A 22,184-nucleotide genomic window follows, 5' to 3' on the forward strand; every position below is an offset into this window, starting at 1 on the left:
GATTAAAGGCGTGCGGCACCACACCCAGATTTTGTTTGCTTATTTTTCAAGACAGGCTTTCTCTGTGTAGCCCTGGCTGTCCTCGAACTCACAGAGAACTTCTTGCCTCTGCCTCCTGAGTCCTAGGGCTAATGGCTTGCACCACCATTTCTGGCTTGTTTTTCTTTAAAGGAACAATTTCCTTCCACAAGTTTAAGACAACATGCAGCTGAGTGACTGCTGTTTTTACTGGTGGAGGTGGGATTTCTGATTTCTCAGGCAAGATCTCATTAGTGTAGGCTGGTCTTAAGACTTGCTATTAAAAAAAATAAAAAATAAATAAATAAAATAAAAGAAAGGCTTGCTATTACATAAACATTTGATGCTCCTGCCTCTACTACCCTAGGGCTGAGGTTACAGATATACACCATGAAGCCTGGTATATGTAGTGCTAGAGACTAACCCTAAACTTCATGAATGCTAGGCAAGCACTCTACCAACTGAATTATATCCCTAGTTCCCTTTATGTTTTTGTTTTTTCTAGGTAGGTCTCCCTTGAACTTGTGATCTTCCTGCCTCAGCCTCCTAAGTGTACCACCATGCCAGGATTACTTAATTTTATGGGGCTTTAAGGTGTTTTGAAAATCAAAAGGCACTACTGTGATATATGATATGCTCTCACACACATACATGGTATATTAAACGGGCACTATAAATTATTTTTGCTAAAAATAGAAAGAACTAGAAAACAGACTATCTGCAATCCCAAGTGATGATGCTCACATTATTAAATATCAGAAAATTTTAACTGGACACTGTTCCTGCTCCTCTTCTCTCCTACATTGCTAAGAAAAACATAATCTTACCTAATACTGAGTATGTCTTACTATAAATAACTTCATTATTTAAAAAAAAAAATTAGGTCAACCATGTTTAATCACATCTGTAATCCCAGAACTGGGGAGGTAGAGGCAGAAGACAGTATATCAGGAGTTCAAGGTCATCCTTGGCTACATAACAATTCAAAACCAACCTAAGCTACATGAGACAAAAGAAAAAAAGGCTTCGGGATTTAGTGCAACTGTTCAGTACTTTACCAGCATGTGTGAGGCCCAGATTTGAGCCATAACACCTCAAAAATGTTTAATTAAAAAAAATAAAACAAGATCACATGAAAGCTGAGTACAGCAATAAACTTTTATTTTTCCTACTATCAAATAAATTTATCTATGTGTAAGTACCTCTGGAAATGACAAGGATAGCAAAATGAGTACTCTTCAAGTACGTAGCTGAGCCTGATATGGTGGCACACTCCTGCTAAGGCAGGAGGATCACTCCATCCAGTTCAATCACAGAATAAAGAGTGAGATATTATCTATATAAAAAAACAAAAACAAAAACAAAATCTAAACAATTAAACAATTGCAGTTTATTGCTGTTTATTTGCTTGCTAAACTAATGTTGTAACTGTACTTGGCACAAAGATTTAGGTATTAAGTAATGCTGACAAAAATTGTTGTCCCTCCCCCAATTTGTTGTAATTTGTTGTTTTTGTTTTTATTGTTTTAAGAATTCAACCTTTGGCCATGTGAGATGAGACATTATGTTGACTGTGTTATATTATGAATGCACTAAAATAAACAGACAGATGAAGCAGTATGCTATTTCCAAAAGCAGTGCAAGTGGAGTGAAAGCATTTCCATACGAACCTGGCTTTAAAAACTGGGCTGTCAAAAGAACAGTTAAATGTAACACAAAGTAAGAAACTGTCCATCACTAATGGTCGCTTTATTTTTTTTTTAAATTTTTTGTCTTGTTTTCAATTCACTGCTTGCAAGTAATGTATTTATTAAAGAAGACGGAAAGCATAAGTAAAATCACGAGTCAAGACCAGCTGAGAGATTCAAGAGCAGCGTGTTGTGACTGACAACAGTGAAAGGAAAAGCAAATGTTAAAGGGAGAAAAAAGAAAAGTTCAGGGTCATACACATTAGCACCACTTTTACAACACCACTCAAGAGGTTGGCTGTCACCTCTGGGGAAGCTACTGTGAAACAACAGTGGCATGACTCTTCTGAACCTAATGTGAAACTGTAACTTAATATACTGTTCTCAACTTTCCTAAGTAGGAGCAGAGAAGGGAACGTCCAAGGCTATAACCTATGGCACGTGGCACTGTGTCTTTCTGACTGAAAAGACTGTAAGGCAAGCACACTCTTCCCCTCACTAGCCTGGGCCTCTCCTATCATTTCAAACTATCTGCTTTTAGAAGAAAAGGCTGCCGTGCGGCTTGTGGCTCTCCACAAAGTATTCAGTATGATCGCTTCCCAAAAAGGAAAAAAGAAAAAATATATAAATATAGGTGGTGGTGGATATGATCAAGAAATACTGTACACCTGTAAGAAATTGTCAAAAAAAGGGGGGGGGTGGAATACGTTTGCTTGTTTTTAAAATTACTGTGTGTTCTCGTCATGCCTGGAGCTGGAGTTAACAGGCATCTGTGAGCTTCCCTGATGCTGAGAATTAATTAGGATCTTCTGTAAGAATAATATTTTTTGTTTGTTTGTTTGTTTTTCCGAGACAGGGTTTCTCTGAATCACTGTAAACCAAGCTAGCCTCGAACTCAGAGATCCTCCTGCCTCTGCCTCTCAAGTGCTGGGACTACAGGCGTGCGCCACCACGCCCGACTATAATAGTCTTAACCACTTGGGTCATTTCTCCAGCCCACAGAATAAATTTTAAAAAGAAGGAAGGAGGGAGACAGGGAGGGGAGGGGAGGGGAGGGGAGGGGAGGGGAGGGGAGGGGAGAGGAGAGGGGGCAGATATGGTGGCACACACTTTTAATCTCAACCCTTGGGAAGCAGAGCCACACGGTTCTCTTCAGTCTACAGGCAACCTGGTCTACACCACACATCCTGTTCCAAGGACAGCCAGGGCTACAATAGGAGACCTCCGTCTCAATAAAACAAAACAAATTTAAAAAGTGAAGAGGGAAAAAACCCAAAAGACGCAGCAGACTTGAAGATGATAATATAAGGGAACTACAGCAGAATACTTTTACAGTAAGGCTTGTCCCTCTCTGAACTATAAATTTTTACCATCAATACACAGGGGCTCAACTATTATCCTACAGAAAACAAGTAATGTATTTTATTTAGGACTGTGCTTTTGTGGTTTTGCCATCCACACATGTGGAGTGCCATGGCTATTTATAATGGTAGATTGACATAAAAGCTTAAAGCTCCAATAGGTAATCATGACAAATAGAGAAAATAAGCACTAAATATAATTCTAAAATTGTTAACTATTGGAAAAATATTTTGTAAAAATCAACAATTCAGCCAGGCCTGGTGGCGCATGCCTTTAATCCCAGCACTCAGGAGGCAGAGGCGGGCGGATCTCTCGGAGGAAAAAAAAAAAGAGATGTTGAAAATGTGATACCAATGTCAAAAAAGCAAAAAAAAATAATAATAATTTAAAAAGGCTGAGCGTGGTGAGTTCGAGAGCCAGCCTGGTCTACAAAGTGAGTCTAGGACAGCCAAGGCTACACAGAGAAACCCTGTCAGAAAACAAACAAACAAACAACAACAACAACAATAAAAAAAAACCTCATTAACTATTTCAGACAGTCCTCAACATTTTTATCTATTAATTAAACGCAAAGTGCAAAACCTTCCCAGGAACTGCTCTCTGCTCCATGGGACTATATCCCACCACAGAAACAAGGACCATTTGGCAACAGCTCCAACAGCGTATGATGGGAGCCTGGCAAAACACAGATACAAATTTATTTTATTGCAAGAGCTAGCTCTAAGTTTTGATACTAGAAAATGGAATCTCGTATCTCAAGAGAAAACCACTTCAGATACATCAGTGACTACATGAATATTAATCCCATACTCAATTTTCTTTTAGTTGACAACCACATTCAATTTATATAATTTAGCCCATTTTCATGAGGACAAGACTGTACTTCTCTTGAGTGGGTTGTAAGCTTTGCTGATTGTGTATCAGAAACTCTGTAAGCAAGAACCAATGCTACCAGGTGAACCCATGCAAAGAACAAATTTGTAAAACTTCCCCAAACAAAAAAATCTATAGCTCACTACAGATGACAAATGAAGACTGGGGAGAAAAGCCATAGAGTAATGCTACACCATCCAGCTCCAGAAGCATATGGTTATTGTGCAGTCCACAACGGTCACTGCTAAGAGTCAAATTAGCAGTCCCACAGAGTTACATTTTGGAACTAGTGGAGTCCACAGATCTAAACGGATATGCAACATAACAAAACTCCAGTTATACACGTACTACTAAATTCCTACATAAGTAAACAAAACGTTGGCACCTAAATAGAGTTTGAAAACTTAACACTAATTTTTAAAATCCACTTAACCTGACAACTACTAAAGTCAGGATTTTTATTAGTCAGGTAGAATGAACAGCAACTAGTGCCTGGTGGAAACTGTGCTTCCAACTGTACCAACGACAGCATTTTCTTCAAGTCTATGATGCAGGTGCTCTGTCTCTTGTCCAACTTCATTATCCCATCTGATTTATCCTCTTCAAACTAAGATAAAGGTCATAAAAGATTGTATATCCTAAATTGTACCAAATGATTCTTATAATTATAGTAGAATCTAAGATTGGGCTATAGCTTTAGATTATATTTAGTTTTGCAAATATCTTAAATGTATGGGGGTCGCAATTGTGGCCTGGACTTCAAAATCTCATAAACTAACAACTCTGAAAGTTGAAACTAAAAAAGTTGTTTGTGGTTAAAAACAACAACAACAAAAAGAACCAAAAAACAAAAAACGCTGCATTTTATTTTGTCACTATAATTCAGATTATCAAGTTATCTACCAACTCTAACGTAATTTTCTTAGAAAATGCTTTACTCTTGACCAGAAGAATATCTTATTGGTTGAAATAAAAGAAAACAAATATTATAGCAAATATTATAAAATACTTTATGAATCTTAGAATTTGTCTTTAACATTTGCCTACTGAAATTAAATAACTGTGTCACCTCACTAACAAATCCAGACTTCAGAAGTTTACCTAACGTATAATTCATTAACATCTTTGGATCTCACTTCCCATTTTGCTGGTTTGTATCAAATATGCTCTATTATGAAACAAACAGCCTTAATTCCATACTCATAACAGCCTGTCACAGAGGCATGTTCTTGACACAAACCTGTGCACACCTCCAAGCTATGAGCCACTGTGGCTTAGCTTTCTTAGGCATTTAAGTGACTACACCCTAGCTCCTGCAGTGATCTGTAGACTCCCAGAGCTGTGTGTCCAGCCACTTTTGAGTTGCATGCTGTAGCAGAACAGTCAGCACCTCTCAAGATATTGCTGCAGAGAAAGATCTTAATTCAGCAGAGATTCTTTTCATGTTAGAAGCAACATTGCCCCTTAGAACAAAAGAGCTCAAAATAGCCAGCCAGCCCAATAACTAAATACATTCTCCTTGTCTGCTGGGCATAGGGGACTTTTGTCCTTGGGTGAGAAGGAACACTACCTACTTTGATGTCAATCATGTATGAGTTTTTTTAAAACTTCAATTTTTATTTCCAAATTATTATGTCAGCTGTTTTCTGGGTCCCCTTTTGTGTGTGTGTGAGTCCTACTTCTTTTTAACACAATGCATCCTACAAAGGTCTTCCTACTATTATTTAAACTAATTCACAATTAGTGCCTATGTTTATAGATTCCAGGAATACTTTTTCATTAGAAGTATAACCTAATATAAAATATATATCTCCGACCACACATTTATTTTAAAAAGTAAAGATCCGGTCTGAGTACAGTATCATTTGTTATTTAAAATTGAGCAGATTAACATTATCTAATAAACAAGACTTAAGCCAACTCTACTCTTACTCACTGAGATTACTCGGCAATGATTACACAAGCAGACTATCTTGTCACAGTGCTTTGCTTACCAATACGATATGTCCAAGAAAAAAAATCCTGGGCACTGTGAGGAAACAGTATCATTAGTCTCATGTCATAGGAATAGAATAAAAAAATTTATAATGTGGGCCTACACAGAATTTAAAAGTGCTAAATGTCAATGCTTTTTAAAAAATATTGAGTACAGTAACAATGAAGCAGGCTACTGATTCAGGCTAATTAAACTTCCTGTTATTGACAAATCAAAGTACTCAATAGAAATAACTTATCCATGACCCTCACAGAATATGGTACTGGGGACTTGTTAGTGGTAATTTGTTCTTAAAACTCTGATTCAAAGAAATATTTTTAAATTATTTAAGTACAATCCATGTATCTTGCCTATGGGTCTCATTATAAAATTCTGCCTGATGATAAGGTCTAAAAAAGAACAAGGCATACACCTTGCTGAGCTTTAACTTAGCAAAGTGGGCTTGGCATTTTAATCTTAGGTTAAAATTCAAGACTGGACTTTCAGTACATTATCAGATGTGAACTCTCCCTCTGCAGCATTATCACATGCGTCATCAATTACTGCCATGCCTAGTCTAGCATCATGCCAGCACATTAAGACAGAAAGTACTGTATGCAGTGTTCACTGGACCAGAAAGACAGAAATAAGAAGGGGAGGTGGGGGAGAAAGAAACCCTAGAGAAGAAATTAAAAAAAGGCAGACCGTGCAATACAAACCAGATCATGGCTGCTTAGCTAATATGGGCCAACTGCTGTGGAAGAAAAATGTCGAACACCCCAAGTTGTGTAAATTTCTGTAAACATCTAAACATACACACAAACACACACAACACCAACCTAATTAGGAACATAAATATATGTTGATCCTTTACTATGTCATAGCTTTGAAAAGAAAAGGCAAATTATCTATACTTTCTAAACTGCTTTGTTATTTCACAGGAGGAAAGGAAGCTAGTATTTCTAAAAGGGACATGGGGGCCTATTTTGACTGATATAAAAATTAGGATTCCCGCTGGGCGGTGGTGGTGCATGCCTTTAATCCCAGCACTCTGGAGGCAGACGCAGGCAGATCGCTGTGAGTTCAAGGCCAGCCTGGTCTACAAAGCGAGTCCAGGATAGTCAAGGCTACACAGAGAACCCTGTCTTGGAGGGGGGGAGGAATAGGATTCCCTTTCTGACTTTTTATCCATTCAAGTTCTACCAATGCCTCAATGAAATCCTTTTAAGTTGTACAAGTAAGCACAAAAATTTTTTAAAGATTTATTTATTTTATTTATTGCATATGAGTGCTTTATTTGCAGAAGAGGGTATCAGATTACATTAGATGGTTGTGAGCCACCATGTGGTTGCTGGGAATTGAACTCAGGACCTCTGGAAGAGCAGGCAGCGCTCTTAACCACTGAGCCATCTCTCCAGCCCCATAAGCACAAAATTTAAATTCTGACAATAACAAGCTTAGACACTTTAACAATGGACAGTTACTTTAAAATAAAATTTTTAAATGTTCAAAACTTAAGACTTTCTGTTTTTGTTTTAGAAGACAGGTTTCTATCTGTCCTAGAACTCACTCTGTAGACCAGGCTGGCCTCAAACTCATACAGATGTGACTGCCTCTGACTCCTGAGTGCTGGGATTAAATGTGTACGCCATCACCACCAGGCTCAAGATTTTTTAAATTAAGAGACAGAGAAAATCTCCTTGTTCTGTGGCTTGGTATCATTACTGTCATAGACTACGAAGTGTGAAAAGACAAAAATAACTTAACTTTTGACCTGGAAAACAAAAAGCAAAAGACAAAAAAAAAAAAAAAAACCAAACAAACAACAACAACAAAAAACACTAGCCATTTCTTAGCTACAGAGACCAAGCTTGCACTGTATCACAAAGGTCTAGCAGTTTATTGCTTCTTAGCTATTTCTACTGGAACATTTTATAAATCATTATGTTGCCCAGAAAAGGTATTAAAGGATCAAAATACATTATACTCCTTTGTTCCATTTATACAAACACTACTCCCAACTTTCTATCCTTTATCAAAGTTTAGTATGGGTCAAAATGACATTTTTCTCCATTAAATCCTAACTTTTTACTGTGTTTTACACTAATTTTCCACCATTATTAAATCACACCCAAAAGTCCACCTGATTACTCTAGGGCATGCAAGACAATGGCTCTAAACTGTACTATGAGTTTTATGTAAGTTTAACTTCACTCACATCAAGTGTCACTCGAGCTCTGCCTAGCTAACTGGGTAAGGCCCAGAATAAGCACAGTCATCTTACCGATTCTATAGGCTTGTCAAGGGACGCCTGCTCAATCTCCAAGTGTCCTTCTTCATACTGATCAAAGTGATTACCCTGGGGGGGAAAAAAGTCGTCATTTTTCAAAAGTAATCAATTACAAAGTGAAGTATGGTCCACCCAACTACAAGGTATTTTTAATATTTTTCCAACAGAAAACTCAAAATTGTACTACAAATTGAGACTCTTTATTAAAAAAAAGTCGCAGCCAGGCATGGTATCACACGCCTTTAATCCTAGCTCTCAGGAGGCAGAGGCAGGCGGATCACTGTGAGTTTAAGGCCTGGCCTACAAAGTGAATCCAAGACAGGCAAAATAAATAAATAAACCCTGCCAGCATAGGGTGTAGCTCACTGGCAGACCTCTTAATAAGTACACATAAAGTCTTAAGTTCATTCATTTGGACAGGAAAGATGGCTCAGAAGCTAAGTCTTGCTGCCCAAAGATGCTGCCCGATGCCCTGAGGTTGAACTCCAGGAGCCATGTAAAGGTAGAGCGAGAGACCCATAAAGTCATCTTCTGACCTCTAGATGTAAACTATGTCATGTGAGCCTACATGGTGGCACATGCCTTTAATCCCAGCACTCGGGAGGAAGAGGCAGGCGAGGACAGCCTGGTGTACAAAGTGAGTCCAGGCAGCCAAGACTAACACAGAGACCCTGTCTCGAAGACGAAAAGAAAAAAAAAAAAGAAAAAAAAGAAAAGAAAAGAAAAAAAGAAATTGCCTAATAGGCCTGGCACCATGGATGCCAGCACTTGAGAGGCAGATCTCTGATTTTGAGGCCAGTCTGGGTTCTGGGACAGTCAGAGCTATACAGAGAAACCTTGTATTGGGGGTTGAGGAGGTTGCCTAGTATGCACAAGACACTAAGTCCAACCACCAGCACAGGAAAATAACAAAAAGGAAGGAAGGAAGGCAAGCAAAGCAAAACAAAACCTAAAGAGTCTACGTACTGGGTTAGAGAGATGGCTCAGTGGTTAAGAAGACCCAAGTTTGATTCCCTTCCCTGACATGTTGACTCAGAACTACTACAACTCCAGTCCCAGGGAATCCAAGGGCAACGACTACCCATGTGGTGTACAGGTACACATGCAGAGAAAACACCCAATCACATTATATTTAAAAAATAAAAAAATTAAAAAAAGGGCTGGAAAGATGGCTCAGTGGTTAAGAGCACTGCCAGCTCTTCCAAAGGACCCGGGTTCAATTCCCAGCACCCACATGGTAGCTCACAACTGTCTATAACTCCAAGATATGACATTCTCACACCAATGCACATAAATTAAATTTTAAACAAAATATTCTTTTAAAAAAGCCTACGACTGAGAGTCTGGAACAATAGCTCAGCACTTAAGAGCTCTGGTTGCTCTTGCAGAAGACCTGGATTCAGCTCCCATCCCCCACGTGGCAGCTCACAACCATCTATAATTGCAGTTCCATGGATCCAGCATCCTCTCCTGGCCTCCTTAGACACTGCACATGCACACAGGACAAATACATACAGGCAAACCATTCAAACAAATTTAACAAACATATAATAGAGATGCAAAGAGTCTACGTCTAGGGGCTGGAGAGGCTGCTCTGAGATAAAGTATTTGCCCAGAATACAAGAGACCCTACATTTTATCACAAGCCCTGGGAATTAAAAAAAAAAATAAAAAAGGCTAAATCTAGAATTCTAAACCTCCTTCCCCTTAACAAATGTCTAAATTAATTAAAAACATCCATGCTTAAACTGACAGCATCAGGCAGACAATGAGTTGTGCCCTCTTACTTTCATAACCAGCATTTCTTTTTAAATAATGTTATTATGTTTACTTCTTATTGTATGTGTGCTTGTGTGTTCATGAATGTGCCATGCTACCCATGTGGAGGTCAAAGGACAACTTCCAGGAGCTGGTTCTTTATTCCACTATAGGGGTTCTAGGGTTCAAACTCAGGTCATCGGGGTTGTCTGCAAGAGCCACTGTGTTGGCTCTGTGTTTCTTTTTGCTGTTGCTGTTGTTAAGATATATTATTACTGCCAGCTGGAGTGGTGGCAACACACACCATTAACCCCAGCACTGGGGAGGTGGAGGCAAGCAGATCTCTGAGTTCAAGGCCAGTCTGGCTTACAGAGTGAGTTCCAGGACAGCCAAGGGTACAAAGAAATCCTGTCTGAAAACAAAACAAAGATGTATTATTATTTTTAATTATGTGTGGGGGCAGGTGCTCATGGAGGCCAGAGGTGCTCGATCTTCCTGGAGGTGTGAGCTGCCTGACGTAGGTGCTGGTACTGAACCCGGGTCCTCTGCAACAGCAGAACATGCTCTCTATTTCTATTCCTTTTCTTTCTTTCTTTTTTTTTTTTAAATGCTCTAAAAAGTAAGTCATAGCTAGGTATGGCGTACATCTAGAATTCCAGGAAGCGGAAACAGAAGCAGGACTGATAGATAGTTCTACCCCAGCATCCTTAACAGGGTCCACAGCAAAACCCTGTTCAAAACTCAAGACAAAACAAAACATCACAATAGAAGAATGTACATAAAAGTTGTATCATACTGTTTGAGTTGCCAGCACTGTTTTGCAGATGAATCTGCTGAGAGATAAATGTGCCCTTACAATGTTATATGTACTCATAGTCAAGCAAACTATCATTGTAATAAGACAAAGTAGTTCAGGCTAGGAGGTTATCTCTAATTGCAGGTTTTTCCTGGCCTACCTGCTTCATAAGGAAAGAATAATTCATAATACAGGATTGTATCAAATATTAATTTCCTGGTCCAGTTCCTTTTTTTCTATACTGGGGATATATGTGTATATTTAATGTTACACAAGCGGGGTTTTTGTTTTGTTTTTTGCTTTTCAAGACAGGGTTTCTCTGGGTAGCCTTGGCTGTCTTGGGCTTGCTTTGTAGACCAGGTTGGCCTCAAATTCAGTGATCCACCTGCCTCTGCTCCCAGTGCTGGGATTACAGCGTGTGCCACCATGCCCAACTTACAAGTAAGTTTTTAAAAAGAAAGAAATTCCTGTTGTGTCATGGTTCTGGGGAAATCATACGCAGGTTCTCTTACATTCTAAGCAAGCACTCTACCATTCAGTTCCATCTCCTAAAAACAGGATTGAGGGATGGTGGTAATAACGCCCTGATGGCCTAGAGCAGTGGTTCTCAACAGATGGATTGCAAGCCCTTGGCGGGGAAGGGGTGAATAACTTTTTCTCAGTGGTTGTCTGAGACTTGGATAAACACAGATATTTATGTTACAATTCAAAACAGTAGCAAAATTACAGTTATAAAGTAGTAACAAAAATTTTTATGCTTAGGGGTCACCACAACATGAGGAACTGTATTTGAAGGATAACAGCATTAGGAAGCTGAGAACCACTGCTTAGAAGGCAAAAAAGCACTTAGTGCAGAAAACTGATATCCTGAATTCAACATGCAGTAAAAAGAGACCATCTCCTAAAAAAACTTGTCATCCTAATTTCTACATACCTGCTGTGGCACATACGTCCCCAAACATACATACATAAAAAAATAAAAATTAAAAAGTAATGAAAATGTTACATGACCAAAATCAATGGCCTCAAAGTGGGTTTGTTTTGTTTTTGTTTTTTGAGACAGGGTCTCTCTAATTATTTAGTCTACTGAGATCAGTAGATAAGACTGGCCTCCAACTCAGAGATTCTCCTGCCTCCACCTTCTTTCCCACCCCACCCCCAAGACAGGATTTCTCTGTGTAACCTCTGGCTGCCCTGGAATTCACTCTACAGACCAGGCTAACCTCAAACTCAGAGGTCTGACTGCCTCTGCCTCTCCAATGCCGAGATTAAAGATGATCATACCACCGCTGCCCAGCTCCGCCTTCATCTTCTGAATGCTGGGTTGATTAAAGGCTTGAGCCAGTATACCTGGCCTCCCGATGTGGTTTTTATTAGTTTTCAGCAAGTTAATTTTGGTTCATTTTTTTTAGTGTGTGTGTCTGTGTGTGTGTGTTGCACGAGCACTCACTTGCAGGTATGATGGGAGGTGCAAATCCTCATGGCTTTCATGCAGAGGTCAGATGCTACTGGGAAGGTGGTTCTCTCTTTGCACTTTATTGTAGGATTTGGAAATCACGCCCAGGGTCTCAGGCTTCCCAGCAAATGCACTGGCTAAACCATTTCACGGGCCCAGATTCTACGTTTCTGATGAATGATGACAATTATTAACACAACTGTAAACTTTCTCCATCTAGATGAGGTCTAGCCAGGTTTAAAGTGATTTTCTCTTTGACTTGTCTCTTAGTCTACCTTTAATATGACTCTGGCTAGTAAGTGGCAAACACAGGTATTTGTCTTTCCCTGCTCTCACCAACTAAAATTTGTTTTGTTTGTTTGCTTCCTTGAGACTGTCCTTGGACTTACTCTAAAGAGCTGAGAATGACACTGAACTTCTGATCTTCTTGTACCCAAATTCAAGAGTTAGGAGTCACTAGCATATGCTACCACACCCAGCTTTCTTTTTTCCACTCAGTTTATCAACATTCCTTAGGGATTGTCTAATGTCTCTGAGCTAATGTAGTAACTGTGACACTACCTCACAAGTCAAATAACACACTGATCTATCTTTTACACTGTTTTTTGAATTTCTCTTACACTCATTTGTATGGGCATATGTACGTGTACGTATCTGCACATGTGTGCCACAGCACTCATATGGAGGTCAGAGGACAACTTGTAGGAGTCAGTTCTCTTCTACTATGTGGGTCCTACAGGCTGTGAGGCTTGCTGGCAAGCATCTTTACCCACTGAGGTGTTTGCTGACCCCAATTTGGACTTTCCTTCTTTCTTTCTTTTTAAGATTTATTATTATGTATACAGTGCTCTATCTGCTTGTACACCTACAGGCCAGAAGAGGGCATCAGATCACATTATAGATGGTCATGAGCCACCATGTGGTTGCTGGGAATTGAACTCAGGACCTCTGGAAGAGCAATCAGTGCTCTTAACCACTGAGCCACCACACCAGCCCTGGACTTTCTAAATCTAAACCATATAATGATATCAGAGGTAAAGACATGCACAGCTCAGTTGAAAAGTGTTTACCAAATATGCACAAAGCTCTGGGTTCAAGCTTCAACACCACATAGACTAGGTGTGGGGTCATATACCAGTAATCCCAGCACTTAGGAGGCAGAGGCAGATCAGAAATGCAAAGCCATAGCAAGTTCAAGGCCAGTCTGGGATATAGGAGACTCTCTCAAAAAGAAAAATTTACAATATGATTTTGATTCCACCTTCCAAAGATGAATAGAAGGAAGGAAGGAAAACAAAACAAAACAAAAAAATAAAAATAAAAGCCGGGCGTGGTGGTGCACGCCTTTAATCCCAGCACTTGGGAGGCAGAGGCAGGTGGATCACTGTGAGTTCGAGGCCAGCCTGGTCTACAAAGTGAGTCCAGGACAGCCAAGGCTACACAGAGAAACCTTGTCTCGAAAAAACAACAACAATAATAATAATAAATAAATAAATAAATAAATAAATAAAAGTAAAAAACAAAACAAGCTGGGAGTGGTGCTGCACGCCTTTAATCCCATCACTTGGGAGGCAGAGGCAGGCAGATCTCTGTGAGTTTGAGGACAGCCTGGTCTACAGAGTGAGTCCAGGACAGCCAAGGCTACACAGAGAAACCCTGTGTTGGGGCGGGGGGGGGAGATTTTTAAGCCAATGGGCTGGAAGAATTGCATTTGCTGCCACCTCCACGCTGAGTCCCATTCCTAGAATCCACATGGTAAAAGGAAGGAACTATCTTCTGACCTCCACATATGCACGTGCCCACACTCATCACACACACGTCATACATAATTAGGTCAAACCTTTTAACTTTGAAAGGTTAACTTAGTCAGTAGTGTGCTTGCCTAGTATGCACAATGCTCTGGATACAATCCCCAGCACACATACAGTGGGCATGGAGGTGCACAGTGCTAACCCAGCAACTAAGATGTGGAAGATTAGGTGGCCAAGCTTACCATTGACAAACAGTTCCAGTGAGACCCAGTATAAAAAGAATTTTTTCTTCTTTGCATAGGGCTCCTAATTATAATGCCAGCACTAGGTATGCTGAGGAAGAAAGACTGCCAAGAGGCCAAGGCCAAACTGGGGTACATAGTAAGTTCTAGAAGAACCTGAGTTACGTTGACATGATCTCTCAAGAAACAAAACCAAGGGCCAGATTTTACCCCAGAGGCAGCCTAGCCTACACAGGCTTCTAGGCCTATATACAAACAGAACAGAGTTGGATTTGTAGTTGGAGTTAGGTTACATAACAGCATTAAGACCAGGTATGGGGCATGTATCTACTCAAGCAGCAAAGAAAGGGGGATTTAAGAGTTTAAGACCAGCCTGGACTGATCCCTATCTCAAGAAAGACAGAAAAACAGAAAAGGGAAAGGAGAAGAAGGGAAGAGACTAGAGTGGAGAAAATAAATGAAAGAATCCTTCAACACTACTCTATTGAGAACTCTATAATAAGGCAATAGTGCTCTGCTAGATAATATAAGGTCTAGTCTAAACAAAAATCTCATTCACACACACACAAAGGGAAAAAAAGTAAGAAAGAAGAGAAAAAAGGAATACAAGAATATCTTTTTCCTCCCTCTGATTCTGATGGTATAAAAACCTTGAAGCTGGGCGTGGTGTCACCCATGCCTTTAATCCCAGCACTCAGGAGGCAGAGGCAGGTGGATCTCTGTGAGTTCGAGGCCAGCCTGGTCTACAAAGTGAGTCCAGGACAGCCAGGGCTACACAGAGAAACTCTGTCTCAAAAAAACAAAAAAGCAACTCTACTCCATAGTACTAGATACATGAGCACACAAAACCTATTCCTGTGACCTACATAAACAATAGAGCTCTTTTCAAGTAAACCTCTTCTGAGAGTCCTATCCTGTTATCACAGATAGCTCACAAAAGATGCCAGGGGTCACAATCCAATGGTAGGATCCTTGTGTATCTGGCAATTTTTGATAGTTCCAGTATAAGGGGAGGGAAGGAAAGAAAGCCCCAAAAAGGAATCCTATAATCATACTACATAAAAGTAACTAGGTTATGTCCCCATGTTGGTGAGAAGGGCAGCCAGGCTAATTCTGCTTAGTAAACACCAGGCTCCCAAACTGTTCTTCCATCTCCAAGCCCAATACTGAGGAGGAGGAAGAGGGGTGCCCAGGCCCTTCAGGATACCTTGGACAGGCCTACACCTGTCCCCTGGTACTGGGCCAGCCCTTGGTCTGACAGCAGGATACCCACATTAGTCTTACATCCTAGTCTTAGCAGTCCCAGTTCAACTGACTACAGAAGAGGTGCATAAATACCACACCAAACTGAAATGCAGACTACAGTGCCAGATTATTTTCAGTTCTTTTTGTTTTTGCTTGGTTTTGGTTTGCTTTTCGAAACAAGGTTTCACTGTGTAGCCTTGGCTGTCCTGGACTCTCTTTGTAGACCAGGTTGGCCTGGAACTCACAGCGATCCACCTGCCTTCCTCCTCCTGAGTGCTGGGATTAAAGATGTGCGCCACTAGGCCTGGCTTTACTCATCTTTAATCCCAGTTCAAAGGCAGCCTGGTCTACAAAGAGAGTTCCAGGATAGCCAGGGCTACACAGAGACACCCTGTCTCAAAGAAAAAGAAAGAGGAAAGAAGAAGGAGGAGGAGGAGGAGGAGGAGGAGGAGGAGGAGGAGGAGGAGGAGGAGGAGGGTGGGGGAGGGTCAAAACCCAAGGCTGGCAAGACAGTTCAGCAAGTAAAGGCCCTTGCTGCCACAGCTGTTGATGTCCCTTTGATCCCTGAGACCAACATGGCCGAGAAACTCTCACGAACAGTCCTGACTTACACACACACCCCACAGCACATGAGTGCCATGTGCATATGCGCACACCCAAGCACACTCGTGTGTGTGTGTGTGTGTGTGTGTGTGTGTGTGTGTGTGTGTGTGTATGTGTGTGTAAGCAGTCTGGCAAGGTACAAAAACCAAGATGTATTTGGATTTTCAAAGAAACAACAGTATAGCTGGATGTGGTGGCACTTGGGAGGCAGGGACAGGCGGATCACTGTGAGTTCGAGGCCAGCCTGGTCTAGGATGCCAAGGCTACACAGAGAAACTGTCTGGAAAAACTAAAACGAACAAAACCATAAACGCAGGATGTTTGTGATAGTAATAATCTATTGCAGATTTTTTAAAATAAAAATTATTCCCACCAGGCCTGGCACATACCTTTAATCCTACCACTTGAGGCAGAGGCAGGCATGTCTCTATGAGTTTCAGGCAGCCAAGCCTACATAATGAAGCCCTGTCTCAAAAAAAAAAAAAAAACCCCAAAACAAACAAATAAATAATTCTAATCTCAAAAAAGGAGGGAGGAAAAGGCCTACTGGCTCATGCTGCAATTCCAGCACTTACTTGGGAAGGGAACTACTGTGACTCTAAGGCAAGACTTGACTACAAAGTAAGGCCCCTGACTTTCAAAACAAAGGGGAAAAAGAGGTATTTGTTTTTTCATCTTATCACACTCCTGTCCCTGTATATTGTTTTAACCTTTTCTTTATTAAAAATCCAATGCACATAACAAGAACCACCAGTTCCCTCAGATATAAGTATCAAAGACTATCTTGACACTAGCATTTAGCCACATCACCACTAAAGTCTGCACAACCACAAAACGCTAAGCTTAACAGCACTTTACAGCTACATAGCAATGTATAGCTAAAACTTTAATGAATCTTGAAATCTAAAATATTGTCTTATCATAGGTTACCTTATCATTTTTCATTAGTTTGTGTACAAACTATGTGAACAAATATTTAGTAAATGCAAAAAGAGGTGATGTCTCACTCAGAAACTGAGGTCAGATTCTAAAGGAGTCGTTAAAGCTTTATTAGACAAACAAAAATCAGTCTGGATCACAACAAAGGTTTCCAAAGATAAAATGTCACTTTAAGAGCTTCAGGTTTAAAGCCGGGCGGTGGTGGCGCACGCCTTTAATCCCAGCACTCGGGAGGCAGAGGCAGGCGGATCGCTGTGAGTTCGAGGCCAGCCTGGTCTACAAAGTGAGTCCAGGATGGCCAAGGCTACACAGAGAAACCCTGTCTCGAAAAACAAAACAAAAAAAAACCAAACAAAGAGCTTCAGGTTTAATTAATTCAGTTGTACAGCACTTGCCTACATGCACAGGCCTCGCGTTCAGTGCCCAGCACTGCCTACCTAAAGCCATGGTAGCGCAGGACGCAGTCCCAGTCATCCAGAGGCCAGGGCAGGAGGCCTGCAAAGCCAAACAGGACCTGCCTAGACAACAGAACAGTCAGAGGCCAGCCTAGGTAACTTATAAGACCCTGTCTCAAAACAGAAAGTAAAATACAGAGAGCTGGGTGTAATGCTACACGTGTACCATCTGTAATCCCAGTACTCTGGAGGCATAGGCAGGAAATCAGGAGTTCAAGGCCATCCTGGGCTACACAGTGTATAGGAGGCCCTGATTGGAAGGTGGAGGGTGCAGAGAGCTGGGAAATATAGTCAATGGGAGAGTAGGGAGAAAAGTCTAAAACTGAACAAAACAATGTATCCTTTATGGCAGTGAAACTTACCACTGTCAGAAGCCAGCCCAAAAACTCTTTAAAAAAAAAAAAGATACAGATCTGGACAGAACAGAACAGAACAGAACAGAGAAAAGCTGCAATAGTACTGCCCGCCTAAAAAGTTACTATTTGTGTGACCTCCATAATTCATGATTCAATTATACTTGTGTAAAATATAAAATTCAGGCTAGAGATAGTTCAGTTAGTAGTAGGAGTCTTGCTCACACAAGACCCAGGGTTCAGCCCAGAGCTACAGTACAACTGGGCAGGGTGGCACATGCCTACAATCCCAGCATTTGACAGATAGAGGCAGGAATATAAAAAAATCAATGTTTCTGGGCTGGAGAGATGGCCCAGAGGTTAAGAGCACTGTCTGCTCTTCCAGAGGTCCTGAGTTCAATTCCCAGCAACAACAGGGTGGCTCCCAACCACCTATAATGAGATCTGGGGCCCTCTTCTGGAGGGCAGGTGTACATGGAGGCAGAACACTGTATACATAATAATAAATAAACCTTAAAAAAAAAATTCGATGTTTCTCAGCTAGTGAGTTTGAGGCCAGCCTCACTATGTGAGCAGACCCTGTCTTTCAAATTAATAAATACAAAGATAGTAAATAAACCTGCCAGTGGAAAAACTGATCTTGAATAGAGATTCCAGAGTCAAGACGTCAGGCAGCAAGATTTGTCCAGCACATGAAGGCGCTTGCCATGTAAGCCTTATTACCTGACTTCAATCCCAAAAGTCCTCATAAAGGTGGAAGGAGATAACTGAGTCTATAAAATAGTAATCTGAGGCTGGGCAAGGTGGCACACCCCTTTAATCCCAGTACTTGGGAGGCAGAGGCAGGTGGATCACTGTGAGTTCGAGGCCAGCCTGGTCTACAAAGTGCATCCAGGATAGTCAAGGCTACACAGAGAAACCCTGTCTCAAAAAACAAAACAGAAAAAAAGCAATCTGACCTTACCTTCACACATGCACTGTGGCAAGCATGCCCACACAACACACACCAATGGGTAAATAAACAGCAGAGGGTTGGAGAGATGACTGGGCATTGAGAACATACAGTACTCCTGCAGAGGACTTAAAACTGTGAGGACGCCATGAGTGCAGCTCTCGACGGCCTCTACTCCACCTCCACCCTCTTCTAGCTGCCATAAGCACTATTCTTACAAGCACAAACCCCTCACAGATATTCATATAAACATTTTTTTGTTTTTGTTTTTCCAGACAGTTTCTAGGGAAAGGGTATAACAGCTCTAGCTGTCCTGGAAATGCTCTGTAGACCAGGCTGGCCTCGAACTCAGATTCACCTGCCTCTGCCTCCCAAGTGCTGGGATTAAAGTCGTGCACCATCATACCCAGCTAAAAAGTTATTCTTGTTAACTTGCCTTCCATCCCAGGCAGAGGCAGGCAGATTGCAGATCATTGTGAGTTCAAAGTCAGCCTGGTCTACAAAGTGAGTCCAGGACAGCCAGGGCTGTTACACAGAGAAACCCTGTCTCGAAAAAACAAAATAAAAAAAATGATGGCCTGCCTCTGCTTCTGAGTGCTGGGATTAAAGGCGTGCGCCACCACGGCTGGCCTGACACTGGACATATTATACTCCAGCCCTGAAGTATTTCTAAAGGAATGTTTTTAGAAATGATAGTTTAAGGGCTGGACTGCTCTACTGAAGGTCCTGAGTTCAATTCCCAGCCACCACATAGTGGCCCTCAACCATCTAGCATGGGGTCTGGGACAGCCAAGGCTACACAGAGAAACCTTGTCTTGAAAAACAAAACAAAAAACCCAAAAGCCTTTTATTATATTTATTTCATGGGGGCTGTCAGAGGACAACTTTTGGAAACTGATTTGGCTTTTCCTTCTACCTTGTGGATCCCAAGAATCTAACGCAGTAAGATTTGATGACAAATGCCTTAACTCCTTGAGCCCTCCATGGCTGTTGTTTTTCTAAACTCATTTTTAATTTCCTCTTCCTTTTCAACCATCTAAAAATCAGGTGAGTTTTTTTTTTAACTTTTTAAAATTATTTTTCTTTTTTCAAGACAGTTTCTCTGTGTTAGCCTTGGGTGTTCTGGACTCACTTTGTAGACCAGGCTAGCTTCGAACTCACAGAGAGATCCACTTGCCTCTGCCTCGAGAGTGCTGGGATTAAAGGCGTGTACCACCATGCTCGGCTAAACTTTATTTTTTAATTTATTATTTTGTGTATATATCATGTGAAAGGACACACATGTCTGGCCCAGACAACTTTTTGGAATCTGTTCTCCTTCCATCTTCCAGGGACCAAACTAAGATTCTCAGGCTTGTGGGGCAAGGATTTTTTTTTTACCCACTAAGCCATCTCATTGGCCCATAAAAATCAGATTTTATATTAACTAAAGCATCAAGAGGCCTTCCTACTTAGTTTCTAAGTAACAACACTTACACACTGATATCCAATTTTCAAAATCTTCCTTTAAAATCCTGTTTGAGCCTGCTGAAAGAGATGAAGGCCATTTTCCCTCGAAACTTAACTGTCTACACTGTCTGTTTGCAATTTATTAGGTCACCTTGAAATTATCTTCCCTGAAAAGCATTTGAAGGTTTCCACCATCAGTATGTCTCCTAGACATTTTAAATTAATAAAAACCTGCTTTATAGGCCTTGTTACGAAAAAAATAAAAATAAAAAAACAAAAAAACAAAAAAAGTATTCTTGGGTATCAAATGTCCAAACTGAACTGCCTCAAACTTCTGAAAACCTGCAATACCTCTTTAAAACACCTTGAGATGCTGTGCTATGCTGCAGCTTAACGGCACATGACCACAAAGCTTTTCAGCAACCCCCAAATGCCTTACTGCTGCAGGACTCTTCTCATATCCTTCTACACACAAAAATATTAAACAGCATTGATTTAATACTGTTAAACTGCATTGTAAATTTACCAACCCAATCATCTCCAAGGATTCAAACCCCTCAAACTGCCTTCTGATAGACAGCTAAGAGTATCCCTGTGTTGCTTTAGTAAATTCAAAGGAATAAAAACTTGAGTTCTGAGGCTCATCCCTTGACCCAAATTGCTGTTGCCAAGAGATGCGGTAGTAATGCAGTGATTTTCAAGTGAGGATGTCTCTTACCTAGAAATAGCCGAAGGCTACTAAATTCTTTATAGTCTCCAATTATTTCTGCAATAACAATTTCAGCAGCTAAAAACCGAATTATTCTAATTCGGCCTTTATGGTTGCTTGTGGGTTTGTTGTTGTTTTTCTTAATGCCTGCCACTGTAAGGACATCTTTTCCAGAACATTTGCAAATGAAGAAAAGAAAAAAAAAAAATCAAGGTTTAGGCAAGAGTTTATCTTACGCTTGGAAGGGCCATTATTATTATTTCGCTTCGTTAAAAAATCTTGGTCGGATTCGAAGTTAAGTTTACATCGGCCCACAGTCTTATACCTTTCAGTTTCCCAGTCCAATTAACGACCTGAAAACAACAGCAGTATTTATGCCCCGAGAAAGCCCAATGCTCGCCTAAACAAAAAGGCGTCTGATAAGGGTGAAGACAAGGTTAGTCAGCCGATAAAGGGCTCGTTTATCACAATGAGGAAAAGAAGGAGAGAAGATCGGGGCGAGCAAAATCCAAGGGTTCGTTCGGTAGCCCTGGCCTGAAAGCCGCTGCCCCCCCACCACCACCTCCGCCGCCCCGCCGAGCCTTCCCGACCCCGGGGGGCCAGCCCTTGCGCCTGCACAGCACCCCCACCCCACCCCGAGCCGACCAAAGCACAACCCCAACAAAGCGCCCAGCTGAGGAGCCGAGAGCCAGCGGGGAAGAGAGGAGGGCACCCCGAGTTGAAACAGGCAGAACGAACGGGATGAAGCCGGCGACGCGGCCTCATCTCCGGCCCCGAGGCCCCGAGAGGAAGGAGAGGCAGGAAAAGAGCCGGCTTGCAAGGCGGAGCAGAGCGCAGAAGGGAAACAGGACCGGGAGGCCGGGAGGCAGGCGGCCCGGGGCTCGCGGCGAGGCCCGCCAAGGCGGAGGAGGGGGGTGGGGGAACGGGGAGGGTGGTCCTCGGCCGACGCCCGTGTTTACCTGAAAGTCTCGGTCCTCGTTGAAGCGGGAGAAGCGGTCCGCCATTTTGCCGCCTTCACTCCTCCTCAGGGCGACGCTCTCCGGTTCGCTCCTTCCCTCCCGCGACACCCGCCCCCTCCCAGTTTCCACGCCTCCTCCCACGCCCACCGGGCGCGCGCAGCTGGACGGGGAGGGGGTCGGGCTGGAAGGAGGGAAACAAGAACGCGTCCCGACGGGAATCCCGACGGCGCAGGCGCTCTGCGAGCTCGGAAGGCGGAACTTTTTCCCCCGTCGCCCGGTAGCGAGCACGGCCCCGAGCGACCCCAAAAGCG

At 41.8% G+C, this 22,184-nt stretch overlaps 1 protein-coding gene across 8 annotated transcripts in view; it reads right to left on the reverse strand.

Moving 5' to 3' along the window:
- Window positions 1-22,169, reverse strand: part of GPATCH8 (G-patch domain containing 8) — a 70,943-nt gene extending 48,774 nt beyond the window's left edge. For 3 of the 8 annotated variants that reach the window (XM_084748020.1, XM_084748022.1, XM_084748023.1), the window contains exons 1-3: window positions 21,874-22,169; window positions 8,201-8,275; window positions 1,689-1,706 (exon numbers count right to left, since the gene is read on the reverse strand). Coding sequence is in view for 1 of the 8 variants with exons in the window: in XM_084748019.1 (XP_084604145.1) it covers window positions 8,201-8,275; window positions 21,874-21,918 (120 nt within the window). In the remaining 7 variants the exon portion in view is untranslated. Of the gene's footprint in view, window positions 1-1,688; window positions 1,707-6,635; window positions 6,671-8,200; window positions 8,276-21,873 lie in introns of those variants that run through there. The other 5 variants (XM_084748021.1, XM_084748024.1, XM_084748019.1 and 2 more) reach the window with 4 other exon arrangements.
- Between the last annotated feature and the right edge of the window lie 15 nt (window positions 22,170-22,184).

Source organism: Acomys minous (genome assembly GCF_964271855.1).
Source record: "Acomys minous genome assembly, chromosome: 12".
Lineage (NCBI taxonomy): Eukaryota > Metazoa > Chordata > Mammalia > Rodentia > Muridae > Acomys > Acomys minous.